Raw genomic sequence first — 20,062 nt, forward strand, 5'->3', positions numbered from 1 at the left:
AGGAAATCTTGGAAACCTTAAAAATAGACTCCTAAGGAGCTCAATACATTAAAGAGAAATCACAATGCAATTTTAGAACTTAACAACATTGCCATTTCTATACTTCAAATGTGAGAGATGAAGTTAGGATGACACTTAGAGGTAAATCATATTATTGTGTATACATATATTTTAAAATACCAAGTGAAAAAATTAGTTTCATGGTCAACTCAAAAAGCTAGGACCAAGGGAATTTTTCAGTGAACTCTTCCTCTAGAGATAGCTAACTAATCACATCTCTGATGCTCCCATAGCATTTGTGCTAATAGAAATTATCAAATATTATTTCAAGATTGTTTTTTCACAAGCCTGTGTCCCTCCCCACAAGACAGCAAATAGTCAGTGATGACTTGATGAATTCATTTAAATGTGGCTTCAAACATTCAAGATATTTAAACGGTGTTTAATGTTCACCTGTATGCTGTTGGCTCTTGGCTCTACTCGAGTCACAGGGCATTAGTAACACTGATGGAGCCCCTGTGTGACCCCCCCCCCCCAGTTTCACTCATCTCTTCACTACTCCACCGTGACCCCAGTTCCCAGCGGAAATCACTGTCCCAAATTGGGTGTTTATTCCTGTACATGTCATTATCATTTCCCTACATATGTATTACTGCTAAATAATATGTAATGCTGTTTTATATGTCCTAAAGTTTCTATAAATGGTACCCTACTGTCTATAAACTGCAATATGCTTTTTCACTCAACATTATGTTGATGCTATTCATTCATACTGTTTTTACGTACAGTTCATTAATTTTTACTGCTAGTTTTCAGTGTATGGGGAAAAAAACCCACAAGATATCCATCCTTTGGGTGACTGGATGTTTAAATTATTTTTCTGTTTTTACTCTTAAAATGATGCTGCTCTAGAGATTCTAGGAAATGGCTTTTGTAAATATGTGACAATAGCCCCATGGTAAGAATTGCCAGATGACAGGGTGTGCACATCTTTATAAGCAGATACTGCATTTCCCCGACTATCAACAAGGTGGAACATTTTTATGTTTATTGCCTGTTTGTTTTTTCCCTTTCTGAGAACTCATAACTTTGCACATTTTCTGCTAGGGTAGTCTATGATTTTTTAAAGTTATTTATATTTATTTATATGCTACTCCCTGTTGTAAATATCATTTCCCAATCTGTGACCTAGTGTTGGTTCTTCTTTTGATGGAAAGAAAGTTTTAAATTTTTTTTTCAATTGAAGTACAGTTGATTTACAATATGGTATTAGTTTCAGGTGTACAACATAGTGATTCAATATTTTTTATAGATTATACACCATTTAAAATTATGACAAAATAAATAGCTGTATTTGCCTGTACTGTATGATATGTCCTTGTTATGTATTTATTTTATGCACAGTAGTTATAGTAGTCTGTATCTCTTAGTCCCATACCCCTATCTTGTCCCTCCCACTTCCCTCTTCCCACTAGTAACCAGTAGTTTGTTCTCTATATCTGTGAGTCTGTTTCTGTCTTATTATATACATTCATTTATTTTATATTTTAGACTCCACATATAAAGTGATAACATAGAGTATTTGTCTTTCTCCATCTGACTTATTTCAGTAAGCTTAATAGCCTCTAGGTTCATCCACGTTGCTGCAAATGGCAGAACTTCATTCTTTTTTTTATGGCTAAGTGATTATATATATAGATATAGATATATACTATTTCTTCTTTATCCATTTATCTGTTGATGGACACTTAGATTGCTTCCATAATTTAGTTATTGTAAATAATGCTGCTGTGAACATTGGGGTTCATGAATCTTTTCAAATTCTTTGATGTATACCCAAATAGTGGAATTGCTGGATCACATAGTAGTTCTATTTTTAGTTTTTTTAGGAACCTCCACACTGTTTTCCATAGTGGCTGCACCAATTTACATTCCCACCAACAGTGTACAAGAGTCCCCTTTTCTCCACATCCTTACCAACATTTGCTATTTATAGACTTTTTGATGATAGCCATTCTGACAGATGTGAGGTGGTATCTCATTATGGTTTTGATTTGCATTTCTCTAATAATTAGTGATGTTGAGTATCTCCCGATTTTCTGTCTGGATGATCTGTCAATTGATGTAAGTGGGGTGATAAAGTCCTCTACTATTATTGTGTTATTATCAGTTTCTCCCTTTATGTCTGTTAATATTTGCTTTATATATTTAAATGCTTCTGTATTGGGTGCATATATGTTACCAAGTGTCATAGCCTCTTCTTGTACTGTTCCTTTATCATTATATAATACCCTTCTTTGTCTTTTGTTATAGACTTTGTTTTAAAGTGTATTTTTTCTGATATGAGTATTGCTTCTCCCACTTTCTTGCCATATCCATTTGCTTGAAATATTTTTTTCCATCTCCCCACTGTCAGTCTGTGTATGGTTAGCTCTGGAGTGAGTCTCTTGTAAGTGATATATAGATGGGTCTTGTTTTTGTATCCAACCAGCCACCATATGTCTTTTGACTGGAATATTTATTCTATTGAAATTTAAAGTAATTATTGATAAGTGTATATACTTATTGCCATTTTGTTTCTTGTTTTCCAGTTGTTTTTGCAATTCTTCTCTGTTCTTTCCTTCTTTTAGATTCTTCCCTGTGGTTTGATGATTTTCTTTAGTAATATGTTTCTGTTCCTTTCTCTCTAGTTTTGTGTATTCATTATAGGCTTTTGATTTGTGGTTACATGGAGTTCATGTATGTTAACTTATACCTATTTGTTTTAGACAGGTAGTCATTTAAGTTCAAACACATTCTAGAAGATCTACATTTTTCACTCCTCTCCCCCACATTTTGTGTTTTTGATGTCATCTTTTACATCTTCATGTTTATCCCTTTACTGATTACTGTAGTTACAGTTGATTTTACAATTTTTTTGTCTTTTAGTCTTCATACTAGCTTATTTAAGTAGTTGATTCTCATACATACTTCTTTTTTATAGATTATGAGAAACATGGAAAACTTTGATATGGTAAATGAAAAACAAAAGAAGAAACACAAAATGATGTGTGTCTCAGAACCATATAAAAAGTATATAACTGTGGACAGAGACTGGAGGTTTATATAAAAAAAAGAGTTGAACATTTATATTAGAATATCAGAATTACAGACAACTTTCACTACTTCTAAAATTTGCTTTATTGTTGGCATTTTTCAAAGAACCAGAACAAATAACCTTAAAATTTGTATGGAAACACAAAAGACTCTTAATAGCCAAAGCAATCTTGAGAAAGAAGAACAGAGCTTGAGGAATCATGCTCCCTGACTTCAAACTATTCAAGCTACAGTAATCAAAACAGTATGCTACTGACACAAAAACAGATACACAGATGAACAGAACAAAAACAGAGAGCCCAGAAATAAACCCACACACTTATGGTCAATTAATCTATGACAAAGGAGGCAAGAATATACAATAAAGAAAGGACAGTCTCCTCAATAAGTGGTGCTTGGAAACTAGACATGTAAAAGAATGAAATTAGAACATTCTCTAACACCAAAAGTAAACTCAAAATGGATTAAAGACCTAAATGTAAGACCAGATACCATAAAATTCCTAGGGGAAGATAGGCAGAACACTATTTGACATAAATTGTAACAGTATTTTTTGGATTCATCTCCCAAAACAAAGGAAATAAAAGAAAAAGGAAACAAATGGGACCTAATTAAAGTTAAAAAAATTTGTATAGCAAAGGAAATTATTGACAAAATGAAAAGATGACCTACTGAATGCGAGAAAATACTTGCAAATGATATGACCAATAAGGGGTTAATATCCAAAATATATAAAGAGCTCATACAACTCAAAATCAAAAACAAACAACCCAGTTAAAAAATGGGCAGAAGAACTGATAGATATTTCTCCAAAGAGGACATGCAGATGGCCAACAGGCACATGAAAAGATGCCCAGCATCACTAATGATCAGGGAAATTCAAATCAGAACCACAGTGAGATAACACTTCATACCTGTCAGACTGGTCATCATAAAAAAGAACATAAATAACAGCAATCCCACTCCTGGGCATATATCTGGAGAAAACTTTAATTCAAAAAAATACCTGCACCCCAATGTTCATAGCGCATTGTTTACAATAGCCAAGACACAGAAGCAACCTAAATGTCAATTGACAGATGACTGGATAAAGATGTTGTGGTATATATATATATATATATATATATATATATATATATATATATATAATGGAATACTACTCAACCATAAAAAAGGAATGAAATAATGCCAATTGCACCAACATGGATGGACCTAGAGATTACCATACTAAGTGTATTAAATCAGACAGAGAAAGACAAATACATAATATCACTTATATGTGGAATCTAAAAAGATGACACAAATGAACTTGTGTACAAAACAGAAACAGATTCATAGATATATGGTTACCAAAATGGGAAGGCAAGGGGAAGGATAAATTAGAAGTTTGGGATCAACATAGACATACTACTATATATAAAATAAACAACAAGGACCTACTGTATAGCACAGGAAACTATATTCAGTGCCTTGTAATAAACTATAATGGAAAAGAATCTGAAAAAGAATATATGAATCACTTTTCTGTACACCCAAAACTAACATAACATTGTAAATCAACTATACTTCAATTAAAAAATTAAAATAAATAAATAATATATTTTTAAAAGAACACAAATAACAAACATTGGCACAGATGTGGAGAAAAGGGAACCCTTGTACACTGTTGGTGGGAATGTAAATTGGTGCAGCCACTGTGGAAAACAGCGTGGAGGTTCTTCAAGAAAGTAAAACTAGAACTACCATATGATCCAACAATCCAACTCCTGGGTATATATGTAAAAATAAATAAGCAGATAAATAAAAACACTAGTTTGAAAAGATACATGCACCCCAATGTTCACAGCAGCATTATTTACAATTGTCATGATATAGAAGCTACCTGTGTCCATGAACAGATGAATGGACAAAGAAGAAGTGGTGTCTATATACAATGGACTACTACTCAGGCATAAAAAGAATGAAAGTTTGCCATTTACAGCAACATGGATTGACTTGGAGGACATTATGCTAAGTGAAATAAGTCAGATAAAGACATACTGTATGATATTACTTATATGCGGAATCTAAAAAATACAAAAAACTAGTGACTATAACAAAAAGGAGGCAGACTCAGATATAGAGAACAAACTAGTGGTTACCAGTGGGGAGAGGGAAGGAGGAAGGGGCAACATAGGGGCAGACGATTATGAGGTACAAACTATTCGGTATAAAATAAGCTACAGGTCATATTGTACAACATGGGTAACATAGCAAATAATTTATAGTAGCTATAAATGGAGGATAACCTTTAAAAATTGTGAAACACTATATCGTACACCTGCAATTTATATATTATACATCAACTATACTTTAACTTAAATTTTTTGCTTCATTGTTGTTTATGTATATAATAATGTTTGTTAAGAAAACGTTTTAAGGTAGGGATAGCAATTACACATATCTAAGCAGTTCAGCCACACCGGCTGCTTAAGAGTGAAAGACAGAGCAAATTTAGGATCCATTTCATATTTAGGTTGTAGACTATTTTTTGGATGGTCTAGACTATGAGTCAAACTCCTAATTTAAGTCCATGGGGTCAACCCATGCCTCTGCCTGACTTCCTGAGGATGCATACCCGGCCCCCTCGCCCTTGGCAGGATAATTCTGAGGAATGGTCTGCACCCTCTCAGAGTCCCCAGTAGGATGGAATCCCAGTTGCCCACAAGGGGAACCTGCTCGTTAATGCGCCTAATTTCTCATCTCCCATTTGATTTCTGGGAACGCCACACAGGGCTCCTTAAATCTAATCCTTGACTGGGGTCGACTTCGGGTAGGAACCAAACCTCTGCACTCCCTCTCACTGTCTCCGTCTCAGCGAGGAGCGAGGCTTCTCTCCATCCATTTGTAGCTGACTCTGCATTTCCTCCTCTAACTCCATCTCCGTCTCCCTCCCCTGGGTCCCTAAAGAGAGTGCGAGAGTTGGTTACCGCCCGACTGCACAGCGCGGGCAGTAACCGCCGGGTGGCGCTCGCTCCTCCCGGCCGCAAGGGGCGCTGTGCGGCGCAGCGGCCGCGAGTCCCAGCGTGCACCACGCCCGGGCTGGGCCTGCGGGGCGGGGCGGAGCGCAAGACCCCGGTGCGGGAGGTGCTGTTGGGCGGCCTACACGCTCTGCGTGGCAGGAACTGGGGCCGGGGCCGGCGGGACTGAGAAGGGCCATGGCCGAGCCGGCTCCGGTAAGAGGGGCTCTCCCGCACCGAGCTCAGGGCGGGTTCTCGGGTTCTGGCTCGGCGGGCCTGCCTCCTGGGGTCCTCGCGGGGCGCTGGCGGACGGGGTGGGGGGCGGGGTCTGAGGGTCGCGTTATGTCCCGGGTGTAGGGTATGGACCCTGGACCGAGCCGGTGATCGCCGCTCTTGGGGCTCCATCGTGGCTAAACCTCTGAACAAAGCCGAGCGGGGAACCGGCGGAGACTGTTTCGGGGGCGGAAGAGGGAAAGGATCAAAACTGGGCTGGGGTCGGCGATGGGTGTCACAGTTCAATTCGTTTTATAGTATAGTTGCTGAAATTAACACAAGTGTTTTAAAAGATTGAAGATTCCGAGTGGCTGAAGTGATGGTTGGGAGGGGCTTAGAGGTCAGAATTTTACACTAACATGTTGAAGGTTGTGTTGAGTGGAAGAAAGAAGGACACGTTGGAGGGAATAGAAGAGGATATAAAAACCTAAGTAGGGGACACAGTATTTGCTTATTTAGTGTTTTGTTGAAGTCGAGGTATTATGGTTTTGTATTTTATAAACTTACATATTGAGCAGTTTTACTAACTACTAAATGAATTCATGAGATCATTACTTTTAAAATACCATTAACAATGTCAACAAAGGCATAATTCCTAAAATTAAATATACAAAGGATATGCAGCATTTTTATGGCGAAAACTGTAAATACAGGCATACCTCAGGGATATTTTGGGGTCAGTTAAAGACCACTGCAGTAAAGTAAATATCACAGTAAAGTGAGTCAGAAATTTTCTGGTTTCCCAGTACATTTTGTGGGGTGGGGGTAATTAGGTTTTTTAATTTAATTTTAGGGGTGGTATTGGGGATTGAACCCAGGACGTTGTGTATGCTAAGCATGTGCTCTACCACTTGAGCTATACCCTCCCCAGCCCCAGTGCATATTAAAGTTATGTTTACCTATACTGTAGTCTGTTAAGTGTGTAGTAGCATGTCTAAAAAAGCAATGACATACCTTACTTAAAGGTAGTTTATGGCTGAAAATGCTGACCATCATCTGAGCCTTCAGCAAGTTGTAACCTTTTTGCTGGTAGATGGTGTTAACTCTTATGTTGACAGCTGCTGGCTGATCAGGGTGATGGTTGCTGAAGGCTGGGGTGGCTGTGGCAATTTCTTGAAGTAACAGTGCAGTTTGCTGCATTGATTCACTCTTCCTTTCAGAAACGATTTCTCTGTAGCATTCAATGCTGTTTAATAGCATTTTACCCACAGTAGAACTTCTGTCAGAATTGGAGTCAGTCATCTCGAACCCTGCCACTGCTTTATCAACTAATGTTGATAAGTTAATTATCAACATTAATTTTAAAATGTAATTTTTGAAATCCTTTGTTGTCATTTCATCAATCTAAATGGCATCTTCACCAGGAGTATATTCCATCTGGAGGAACCTCTGTCTTTGCTCATTGATAAGAAGCAGCTCCTCATCTATTTCATCATGAGGTTGCAGCAAATCAGTCACATCTTCAGGCTCCACTTCTAATTCTAGTTCTCTTGCTGTTTCCACCACATTTGCAGTTGCTTTCTTCACTGAAGTCTTGAACCTCTCAAAGTCATCCATGAAGGCGGGAATCAGCTTCTTCCAAACTCCTATTAATGTTGATATTTCGACCTCTTCCCGTGAATCTTGGGTGTTCTTCATGGCATCTAGAAGGATAAATCCTTCCAGAAGGCTTTCAATTGACTTTGCCCAGATCCTTCCAAGGAATCACCATCCGTGACAGCTATAGCCTTATGAAATGTTATTTCTTAAATTATAAGACTTAAAATGACTCCTTGATCCATGGGCTGCAGAATGGATGTTGTGTTAACAGGAAAACAACATTAACCTTGTACATCACCATTAGAGGTCTCGGGTAACCAAGTGCATTGTCAATGAGAAATAATATTTTGAGAGGAATCTTTTTTCCTGAGCAGTAGATCTCAACAGTGAGCTTAAAATAGTAAACCATGTTGTAAACAGATGTGCTGTTATCTAGGCTATGTTGTTCCCTTTCTAGAGCACAGGCAGAGTCGATTTAGCATGATTGTTAGGGGCTTTAGGATTTTCGGGATGGTAAATGAGTGTTGGCTTCGATTTAAAGGCACCAGCTGCATTTAGCTCCCAAGAGAGTCAGCCTGTCCTTTGATGCTTTGAAGCCAAGCATTGACTTTTCCTCTCTAGCTATGGAAGTCCTAGATGATATCTTCCTCCAATATTAGGCTGTTTTGCCTACATTGAAAAAGCCATTATTTAGCGTAGCCACCCTCATTTTGCAGCTTCTACATCCGCACTTGCTACTTTACCTTGTTCTTTTATGCTTAGGAGACAGCTTCTTTCCTTCAACCTCATGAAACGCCCTCTGCTAGTTTCACAGTTTTCTTCTGCAGCTTCCTTACCTCTCTCAGCCTTCATTGAATTGAAGAGAGTTAGGGCCTTGCTCTGGATGAGGCTTTGGCTTAAAGGAATATTTGTGGCTGGTTTAATCTTCTATCCAGAACACTAAAACTTTCTTTGTATCAGCAGTGAGGCTGTTTTTCTTTCTTATCATTAGTGTGTTCACTGACGTAGCACTTTAATTTCCTTCAAAAACTTTTCCTTTGCAATTACAACTTGGCTAACTGGTGCAAGAGGGCTAGCTTTCAGCCTGTCTCAGCTTCCACCACACCTTCCTCACTAAGCCTAATTATTTCTAGCTTTTGATTTAAAGTGAGGGATGTGTGACTATTCCTCTCACTTGAACACTTAGAGGCCATTTTAATGTTCACTTGAACGCTTAATAATGTAGGGTTATTAAGTTGCCTAATTTCAATATTGCTCTGTCTCAGGGAATAGGGAGGCCCAAAGAGAGGGAGAGTGAGGGGGTAATGACCAGTCACTGGAGCAGTCAGAACACACACATTTATCGATTAAGTTTGCCATCTTTTATAGGCGTGGTTCATGGTGCCCCAAAACAATTACAATAGTAACATTAAAGATCGCTGATCACAGATCACCGTAACAAATATAATAGTAATGAAAAGGTTTGAAATGTTGTGAGAATTACTAAAATGTGACAGAGACATGAAATGAACAAGTGCTATTGGAAAAATGACACCAACAGACTTGTTCCACACAGACCTTCAATTTGTAAACAATGCAATATCTGAAAAGCAAAATAAAATGAGCTATGCCTGTAAATGGGAGATAAATCATGCCTATGTTTGGGAAGACTAAACATAGTAAAGGTGATACTTTTCCTCCAAGTCAATGTATAAATCTATTGTGGCTTCATCAAAATGGCAGTAAGATTTTTGTGAATGAGATGAACAATTTCTAAATTTCATTTGGAAAAATAAAGGTCAAAAATACAATTCTGAAAAGGAATAACAGGGGAAATTGCCCTAGCAGATAATAAAATTTACTATAAATCTCTAGAATTAATTCAGTACTGTTTTGTGCTGGGATACACACAGGGAGCAGTAGAAACTGAAAGAGGGCCCCAGAACAGACTGTACTGGGCTGAATAGTGTCTCCGTGAAATACATGTCCTTCCTGGAGCCTCAGATTGTGACCTTATTTAGAAGTAGGGTTGCTGCAGATATCCTTGGTTAAGAGGAGATCAGACTGGGGTAGGGCAGGTATTTCATCCAGTATAATTGATATCTGGATAAGAGACACGGAGACCCAGACACAAAGAGAGGAGCCCTTGCGACAGTGGAGGCAGAGACTGGAGCTGTGCAGCCTCAAACCAAGGAAAGCCAAGTATCAACAGTCACCACCAGAAGTGGAGGGAACGTTATGGAACAGGTCCTCCCTTAGAGGCTTCAGAGAGAGCATGGCTCTGTTGACACTTTGATTTCAGCGTTCTAGCCACCAGAACTATGAGAGAATAAATTTTTATTGTTTTAAGCTATCAGGTTTGTGGTACTTTGCTACAGCAGCCCTAGGAAACTAAATACAGAGAACTTCAAAAAGTGGTGTTGGGACAATTGACTTTTCTATTTGGAAAAAAACATTAAGGTAGGTCACTGTTGTATACCATAAAAAAATCACATTCCAGATAAATTAAATCTGAACATGAAAAGTAAAACTCCAGCCTTTTGGAAGGAAATGTAGGGTAACTTTGCAACTTTGGTATAGAAAAACATTTCTTAAAACACAAAAAGCAAAATGACCTAAGAAAAGATTAATACATTTGTGTCACAGCTGAGTATTCATGTACAAGACAGCATAAATAAAAGATAAGTGATACACTAGGAGAAAGTATTTATAACCTAATGTTAACAATTAATCAATATATAAATTGTATAAAGAAATCCTAGAAATGAAAGAACAAGTGACCCAGTAAAAAATATAGGCAAAGGGTATGAACAGGCAATTCATGGCACAAAAAACAAGTGGTCAATGGATAAAAGAATGGAATAAAAATTGTGACATGCAGACAATGGAACACTATACAAAGTTAAGATAAGTCAGTTCTATGCATATCAAGATGGACAGATCTCAAAATAAGGAATGAAAAATGCAGATTACTGTATAATAAAGCATTTGTGTATAAAAGACAAGGCAAATACTGTATATTATTTATAGATATACCTTGTGTTAAAAAGTTAAAAACATGAACTGAGAAGTTACCACATTCATCGTAATGTTTGCTTCTCAGAAGGGAGGAGTGTAGGACTGAGTTTTAGAGTTTTTAAGGAAGAATAAATATTCCAAAAGTTCACAACAGTAATTCACAGAAAATAGGGGTAGGGAAGACTTACAACATTGCATACGTTCTGTGCAATCAGATACGTATAGATGGTGTAATACAGTATGTACAAACAAGAAAATCTAATATATGCAAAGGTTGAAGGTCAGGAGAAAGAATGTGTATTTAATAGGGTCCTGTGATTGGCTATCTACATATATATAAATAAAGATGCCAGTATCACCTGTAGAATTAAATTGCAAATCTAAATGTAAAAATAAACAGAATATTTGTGTAATTTTTTGATTGTGGTGTGTACAAAATGAAAGTAAAACAGGAAGCAATATGGAAAAGATTCACAGGTTTTAACGAAAGGGTAAAAATGTTCTCTTTGGCAGAACATAAAGTCAAAATACAAATGATAAACTGGGAGAAAATGTCAAAGGATTAACCAAAGGATTATTAACCCTAATGTAAGAAAGTGAATTCAAACTACAAGGGCTGTGGGGAAGGTATAGTTCAGTGGTACAGTGCCTGCCTAACATGCACAGGGTTCTGGGTTCAATCCCCAGTACTGCCACTATAAATAAATAACCTAATTACCTCCCCCCCAAATAAATTGTAAAAAAAAAAAAAAGCTCAAAAAAATTATAAGGGCCCACTAAAACCTTGAGCAAAGGATGTGAACAGGCATGCACAAAGTTATGTGGAAACCCCCCTCCGAAATATGAAAAGCCTTGCAAATTAATGCAAATTAAAACAATGAAATACAGTTTTTACCCATCATGTTGGTCAATAAACAACTAAATAAATAAAGTTTAAGAACATCCTGTGCTGGCAAAGGTGTAAAGAGGTAAGTTCTCATTAGCAAGGGTAAAAATGCTGGATTCTTTTTTAAGGCAATCTAGTCATGTCTCGTAAAATGAAAATGTTTACACTCTTTGATTTAGTCCTCCTTTTTACTTTTTAGCCTTTTCCTGCAGAAGTAAAACCACTAAGGAAGTATATGAGAGCATTGTTGATAATTTATAAAGGAAGTGGGAATAATATATGTCCCATCAGTGGGGTGTATTTACCCATAGAATATAATGCAGCTTACCAAAAATGAAAAGATTTTGCTGCTATAAATTGACCTGGAAAGATGTCTGTGACATATTAAGTGAAAGAATTTACAGTGATTTGCTCCCATTTTTGTTTAAAAAAAGAAGAAGAAAAATGAAAATGTTCTGTACTGTACATATGCATAGGTCTGGAACAAGCACAGAGAAACAAGTGGAAGGGGTGGTCGTGGTACCAACAGAGCCACATGATTGGAGCATTTCCCAAGGAAGCAGCTGCCTAACAGACAAAAACATTGTCCTCCACGAAACTCTTCTAAATTGATGAGAAGGAACTGGAGTCATTTAGAAACAGTTATGACTATATACGTATTATGTCTATAATTCCAGTTACCTCTGACATTTGAAGATGTTGCCATTTATTTCTCGGAGCAAGAATGGCGTGGTCTAGAGGCATGGCAGAAGGAGCTTTACAAGCAAGTAATGAGAACCAATTATGAGATTCTTGTTTCTCTAGGTAAGAAGTGTTTAACTTTGTGGGGTAAGTCATGGAACTGGGTCCTGTTAGTGGTCTCATTCACTCGATACTCCTGTTTGTCAGCCAGCCAGATTTCTCAGAAATTCACTCAGGTATTTTTACCCCAGAGTCTTTTGTTAATATCTGTAAGCATTGCTAATCCTTACTCAAGGGTAGACACTGTACATGGGAATATTTGTGATAGTGTAATATAAGGTGGTCAGAGGCAACAATAAATACTTGTCAGGACTTTTAGTCACCACATACTCACAGGTTGCCATGATTTTGCAGATAGACACATATCTAGCCCAAATCCATAAAGTACCCCATATATCTTTAACCTAGGGCGTCCCTACTTGTCCACTTTAACGGTGGTGTCCATATGCCTCAGAAAACCCAATACTATTTTTCCCTGAAATGAGATTTCAGAAGGCTATACACTGACAGGTTTAGCCAGAGTTGTTTCTGTGTGATTATGGTAATGATGTTCTATTTAGTCTTTTTGTTTATTTGGTCTTTACATTTTTATTATTAAACATGATTATTAAAAAATCAATCTGTTCAGAGAAGCATCAAAATGAGTGATAAAAGTGTCTCGCTTCATTCTTACCCCTCAAAGGCAACCACTTCTAACCATTTCTATTTTAGTTCTTACTGTGGTTTCCTTCAATCTGTCACACTTACACCTATATTTCTTAGTTTATCTAGTTTAGGCAGCATTAACGCCTTACTATGAAAAATGAGGCTTTCACTCACTTATACTGTCCCTCTTCTATCCCTTCCTTCTCCCCAGATTTTTCATGCCTCTGTTGGCTACTTTTATAATTTAAATAATAAATTTCTAGGTCATGTTCAACTTCATATCTCTTGATTCCTTCAGTATGTAAAGATAAGGTAATTATTTCTCCTGTATTCCCTCCACTTCTGCCAGCTTCTGACAGCCATACCACTTCCTTTATATTGCAAAGTTTCTAATACTTATATTCTGTTCCATTTCCATGGTTAAGTTTTCCAGTCTCTATAGATTGTTTCTAAAACATCAATCCAAGACATGACATTATTTTCACTGTTACTGAAGAACCAATTAAAGTAACTGAATCTATAGAAGAAGAAATATAATTGTATGTCATTAACTCTATGCCACCCAAAAAGCGTTCCAAGCATCAAGAGCAAATGGATGTGAAGTGGTATATCACTGGTTTTGATTTGCATTTCCTTTTTTTTTTTTTTTTGACTTACATTTCCTTAATGCTTAATCATGTTGATCATCTTTTCATTTTTATATCTTCTTTGGAGAAATGTCTGTTCAAATACTATGCTCATTTTTGAAGTGAGCTATTTGTCTTTTTATTGTTAAGTTATAAGCGTTCTCTATTCTGAATATTGGACTCTTATCAGATATATGATTTGCAGATATTTTCTCTGCTTCTTGGGTTGTCTGTTCACTTGTTGATAGTGTCCTCTGAATCAAAATTTTTAAGTTTTGATGAAGTCCAGTTTATTTTTTCTTTAGTTACTTGAGCTTTTGGTGTCATATTTAAGAAACCATTGCCTAATCCAAAGTCACAAAGATTCCCTCCTATTTTTACTTCTAAGAGTTTTATTGTTTTAGTGTTTATTTTAGGTCTTTGATCCTTTTTCCCCTTTTTTGATATGTTTGAGTTAATTTTTTACATGGTGTGAGAAAGGTATCCAGCTTCTTTTGCATATGGATGTCCAATTGTCCCAACACTATTTGCTGAAAATACTGTTCTTTCCCCTTCTGAATTATCTTGGCATCCTTTTGGAAAAGCAATTGACCATGAATGTCAGAATTTCTTTCTGGATTCTCAATTCTGTTTCATTGATCTGTATATCTGTCCTTATGCCAGTACCATACCAGGTTTTTTGTTTGTTTGTTTTAATTTCACTGTTATTTAAATTTGCAAATTCTTTTTTTTTTTTTTTTTTGCAGGGGGGATTAGGGTTTTTTATTTATTTATTCTTAATGGAGGTACTGGGGATTGAACCCAGGATCTTGTGCATGCTAAGCATGCACACTACCACTAGAGCTATATACCCTCCCCTCCCCAGTACCATACCATTTTGATTACCATTGCTTTAGGCTCCACTTGTCAATTTCTGCAGGAAAAAAAAAATAGGTAGATGGGGTTTGGGAATACTGTCATCTTAACAATACAGGTCTTCCAGTGTATGAACGTGGGATATCATTCCACTTAATTAGGACTTTAAATATTTCTTTCAGCAACATTTATGATTTTTATTGTGCAAGTCTTACATTTCTTTTATTAAATTTATTTCTAAGTATTTTATTCTTTTTGATGTTGCTGTAAATGGACTTGTTTTCTTAATTTAATTTTTTTGGAAAAATGCTTTTATTTTAAAAGATGCCAGGAGTTCATTTAGCCAGGGTGAAGACTGAGAATAGGTATATGGATTTAAATAAAAGATAGTGATTCCTTTTTTCATGAGCACAGCCTTGAAATTCTTTTGGGGCTGAAGTCAGATTTCTGAGGGCTGATGAGGACTCTGGAACAGTGTGAGCAGTCTCCCATGTCCTGTACCACTCTGACATTTCATCCCTAATGCACTACCTGGCTTATCCTCTTTCTCTGATCTGGATCATCTACCAATCTCTTTTGAGCAACCCGTGAAGCATACTTTTGCTTCTGTGAAATATATATTCTTGAAAGAAAGTTTTACTTGAAAATACATAAACATTTCCTACAGGGGAACAGCGTCATATATTAGAGCATCTTGTAACTATTTTCATTTGTTCATTTCATTCATGGCAACCCCTTCTATTCTAGCAGAACTCGGCTGTGTTTTAGGTTGTGATTAGCATTGTCACCAGAAGTACTCCTCAGAATATTTTAGTTGAGCTACCCGCTTTGAAATTTCCTAGGACAGTCATCCCAGTTCTTATTTTTTGTACACTCCTATTCCCGTGATATCTCCAGTTGCCTCAAGGGTTGGCCACCATTCTCAAAGCAGAACGCTGATGAGTTTTAAGAAACCCATGACAAAATACAGCATTGCTATATATATGGGGACCAAGACAAAATTAAAACACAACTTATGCAAAAATAAACAAACAAACAACTCATCTAACAGGTCCAGGTAGATTAAGAAGCTTAGTTATAATGTGTGGGCAGTTTTGCTCCTCTTTGTGTAAACCTATAATCTATTTTTTAACATCTCTTCTCATACATTTTCCCAGTAGTAAATTTGAGAAATTTAAAACAACTCATTGTGCTTTAAATTTAGTGCTTAAGGAAACCAAACTACCCTGTCTGACTTCTCTGTACAGATGATGGACTTCCCAAACCAGAACTAATATCCTGGATTGAACAGGGGAGAGAGCTCTTCAGGAATTGGGGAGAATCACAGAGATCAGGAAATGTAATTTGCCCCTCTGCTGATGTGCATTTTGATCCAGTTACTGAGGAACAGCTGTTTTGGGGTGAGTATTAAGAAATCAGGGCCCTGTCCTTACATCACTTTCAGGGTTCTTAGTTCCAGTTCTCTGATCTGGACTTCCTGTTTGAGTGGACTGAGGCTTAACGTCTGGTATATTCTAGAGAAAGGCAGTAAAGCATAGTAGTGAGGATCGTGGGTTCTGGATCCTTAGTCTGGATCTTACCTTTTCTGGGTAACCTGGGGCAAATTATTTAACCTCTTAGCATTTCAATTTCCTGACCTATAAAACAAAGATGATAAAAATACCTACATTATAGGGTTAAATGGGTTAATGTATGTAAACTAAGATGATACCTTGCAACACAGAGTTCAGTAAATATGAGCCATTCTTAATAGTAGGTGGCGAGGGAATCAGAGACTCCTCTTGTTTCTTGTCATGATGGGAGAGTCTGTGGAATTCTTAAGAGTCAGCATTAAAGCATGGAAAGAGAAGTCTAAGGGAGTATCATTCCAAGAAATCTTGTTAACTGTTCAGTTTTTAGCTGTTTCTTTCGGCAAAGGAAGAGTTTTTCTTTACAGATTATCTCACTTTTAACTATTACCAATTCTTCCAAGAAACCTTTTTGTATGGTTGGTAGGAATAGGGGTGAGGAGGGAGGAACATCTGGTCTTAGGACAGCTTGTGGATCAAATGGAACCATGGTGTTATCCAGGGTCTGTCATTAACACTGCTGGCATCATTTCTTGACTCCAGGAATGTCTGCATATCAAAATGGGACAAGTCTGGTGGTCCTGAGGTCATAATAATGGTGAACATTTACAGAGCACATGCAGCATGCCAGTCCCACGCTAAACACTTTCCACACATTAACGCAACAATCTTGTGTACCACTGCTCCCACGTTTCTGCAGAAGAAACTGAAGCCAGAGATTAACTTGACAAAAGTTGCACTGTGAGCAGGTGGGATTTGAATCCAGTCTGATTTCAGAGCTCAGACCCTGTATTTGTGACCTATGTTATCCTCTTTTCAATATTGTTCTAAGATAGGTCTGTTTAGTTTAGTTTCACAAAACTCCTGGTCATGAAATTGACCCCCACTGAAACGGAGCTGCTGGTTTAGTTCAGTGGAAGCTGGGCTCCCGGGCCTCCTTAGGTCACTGCTACTGGCGATATCAACCTTAGTCATACTATAGACTGGAATACTGACCGAATTTTTGTTTTCAATTTCAGGAAGCCAGCAAGCTGTTAGTTCAGGAGAAGCTCATCGCCATTCCCAAGTAGATCCTCTTCAGAGCCAGTGTTTCTCTGAACCCTTATTCGGAAAAAGTGATGTTTCCTTCAGGCTTGACCAAGCTGTCAACCTCCTGAGACCACACAGACGTGATACACGGACCCTGATCTCAATAGTTTACAGCTCCCCGGAAGGAGTCCCGAGTCCCAGGACCCTGGGTCTCCCAGGCTTCCAGGAAATCTCCTCCTGGGTGGGCCTCCTGCACCTTTGCCCCGTTTGCGGGGAAAGCTTTTGGAAGAAGAACCTCTTAGAGCAGCACCAGAGGAACCACTCGAGGGGCCTGCCATATGGGGCCTGGAAGCAGTTCAGCAAACAGGCGGACACGCAGCAGCCGCAGAGCATCCCTCGGGGACAGAGGCACTTCCGCTCTCCAGAGTGTGGGCGGGGCTTCCACTGGAAGCAGTGTTTGCTCCGCCACCTGGCGGTCCACGCAGGGGAGAGCCCACTGCAGGGTCCAGAGTGTAAAGTGTGCTTCCCGCCCGAGCGGACCCAGTTCGGCCACCCGGCCCTGTGGGAGGGGGCGAGGCCTTCCCCGTGCCCGGGCGATGACCAGAGCACCCCGCAGAGTTCGCCCAGAGCGGAGATGCCAGTGTCCTGGAAAGAGGGCGCTGGGGCCTCCTCCGAGAAGGTCGAGACCCCGCACCCGCGATCGGGGAAGAAGCCGGACCCGAGACAAGCCGGCGAAGAGCGCGGCCGCCGGACGGTGGGCCCAGAGGCTCTAGAGCCCAGCCCCGGCGAGGAGACGCCGTTCTCCTGCGGCACGTGCGGCCGGCGCTTCTCCCAGCAGCGCAGGCTCGCGGACCTCGCCCAGGTGCCCGGCGCTGAGCGGCCTTTCCCGTGCGCCGAGTGCGGCCAGGCCTTCCGCCGGCGCGGGCCGCTGATAAGGTGCCACCGGCGGCCGCACCCGGACGAGAAGCCCTTCCCGTGCCCGGAGTGCGGCCTGGGCTTCCGGCTGAGGAGCCGGCTGCGGGCCCACCGACTCCGGCACGGCGGCGAGAGGCCGTTCAGTTGTGGCGAGTGCGGCCGCGGCTTCGCTCACCCGTGCAAGCTGCGCGAGCACCTGCGAGTGCACAGCGGCGAGCGGCCCTTCCGCTGCCCCGAGTGCAGCAAGAGCTTCCGCCTGAAGGGCATCCTCAAGGCGCACCAGCGCACGCACAGCCGCGAGCGGCCCTTCCAGTGCGGGGAGTGCGGCAAGGGCTTCACGCGGCCGTCCAAGCTGGCGGAGCACTTCCGCGTGCACAGCGGCGAGAGGCCTTTCGGCTGCCCCGACTGCGGCCGCCGCTTCCGCCTCAAGGGGCAACTGCGGAGCCACCAGCGCCTGCATACGGGCGAGCGGCCCTTCCCGTGCCCCGACTGCGGCAAGCGCTACCGCGTGAAGGCCGACATGAAGGCGCACCGGCTGCTGCACGGCGGCCAGATGCCGTTCTCCTGCGAGTGCGGCAAGGGCTTCGCCAAGCAGTCCAAACTCGTGGAGCACGTCCGGACGCACACAGGCGAGAAGCCTTTCCAGTGCCCCAAATGCGACAAGAGTTTCCGCCTGAAGGCACAGCTGCTCAGCCACCAAGGCCTGCACACCGGGGAGAGGCCTTTCCGCTGCCCCGAGTGCGGTAAAAGCTTCCGGGAAAGGGGACACATGCTACGGCACCAGCGCATCCACAGGCCCGAGAGGCCTTTCTCCTGCGCAGACTGTGGCAAGGGCTTCATTTACAAGTCGAAACTTGCCGAACACATCAGAGTGCATACAAAATCCTGTCGCACCCCCAGTGAGCCTGACGTTAAGAAAAGGCTCAGCCAACTGTTTGCAATGATCGAGGCTGACTGGAGTTGAGGCAGAGCACGGCGCCCAGAGCTTTCAGTGGAGTTCATGTTGCCCGGTAATCCACAGCCGCCGCAGCCAACAGCGAAATCTGGTAGACGAGTTTTAGAAACGGGCCCCTTTTGGAGCAAGAACGTAGTACGGGTTAGAAATATGAGAAAACACAAAGGCTTCTCTCGTATAAAACAACACCAGTTATATTTCCTATCCATTGATAAAAAGAGGTATTTGTTCTTCCTTAAGGAAGAACGACTTAAGAGGAAATTTTCCCCCTCGTGCTAAGCTAACTGAATTCCCAGCTTGAATTTCGGCAGCAGGAGATCCCTCCAGTACTGTTCTCAAAACTAAAAGTGTGGGGTGACTGTTAAACGTCCATTCTACTTTTCTTTTTTTCATAATATAATCATAAGCTGGGGGTTTGACCTAGAGAATTTTGTTGCAGCCCTGGTATAATGTTGGATCTGGTTTTGACATTTATCTTGAAGTTGACAACAATAAAATGAGTTCTTGAATCATGGTTTGTCTATCTACGTGAATGCTGAGTTTTCATAGCAGGTTCCATAGTTATGCATAGTTCTCCTTAAGGAAAAGCTGATGATTTTAGCAAAATTTGGTTAATCTGAGTTGAGGAAAATAACACTGAAGGGGCTAAGATGTATGGGACTGGAGTTTAGATAAGAGATTGGGACAGGAAGTAGATTTGGGAGTTCCAGAATACAGGTGCTGTTGGCAGTTAGGAGAGTGAATGAGATTCCCACAGGCGACATTCTAGGCAGATGACTAAAGTCTGAGGAGGAGGAGGATATGACAGTGAACAAAAGAGAGGCGTTGAGGGAGACTGAAAGCCAGGGTCTCTTGTGTGATGTTCTCACCTGTTGCTTATTACAATTAAAGGCTCTCAGAGAGTGAAATTTTGCATTTTGTTAGGAACTGGAAGTGTT

At 40.1% G+C, this 20,062-nt stretch overlaps 1 protein-coding gene across 1 annotated transcript; it reads left to right on the forward strand.

The window, feature by feature from the left end:
- Positions 1–6,169: 6,169 nt before the first annotated feature.
- ZNF786 (zinc finger protein 786) lies at positions 6,170–19,638 on the forward strand. Its single transcript, XM_074366851.1, has 4 exons — positions 6,170–6,311; positions 12,468–12,594; positions 15,905–16,057; positions 17,245–19,638. Exons 1-4 carry the CDS (start codon positions 6,294–6,296, stop codon positions 19,131–19,133), a joined length of 2,187 nt encoding a protein of 728 aa, XP_074222952.1. The 5' UTR covers positions 6,170–6,293; the 3' UTR covers positions 19,134–19,638.
- The last annotated feature ends 424 nt before the right edge of the window (positions 19,639–20,062 follow it).

Source organism: Camelus bactrianus, chromosome 7 (assembly GCF_048773025.1).
Source record: "Camelus bactrianus isolate YW-2024 breed Bactrian camel chromosome 7, ASM4877302v1, whole genome shotgun sequence".
In the NCBI taxonomy this organism is placed as follows: Eukaryota; Metazoa; Chordata; class Mammalia; order Artiodactyla; family Camelidae; genus Camelus; species Camelus bactrianus.

Bases quoted from the DNA above. Each gene is read 5' to 3' on its own strand.
- ZNF786 (XM_074366851.1), top strand. The intron at 12,595-15,904 runs GTAAGAAGTGTT...TTCTCTGTACAG, and splicing joins TGAGATTCTTGTTTCTCTAG to ATGATGGACTTCCCAAACCA. The intron at 16,058-17,244 runs GTGAGTATTAAG...TTTCAATTTCAG, and splicing joins TGAGGAACAGCTGTTTTGGG to GAAGCCAGCAAGCTGTTAGT.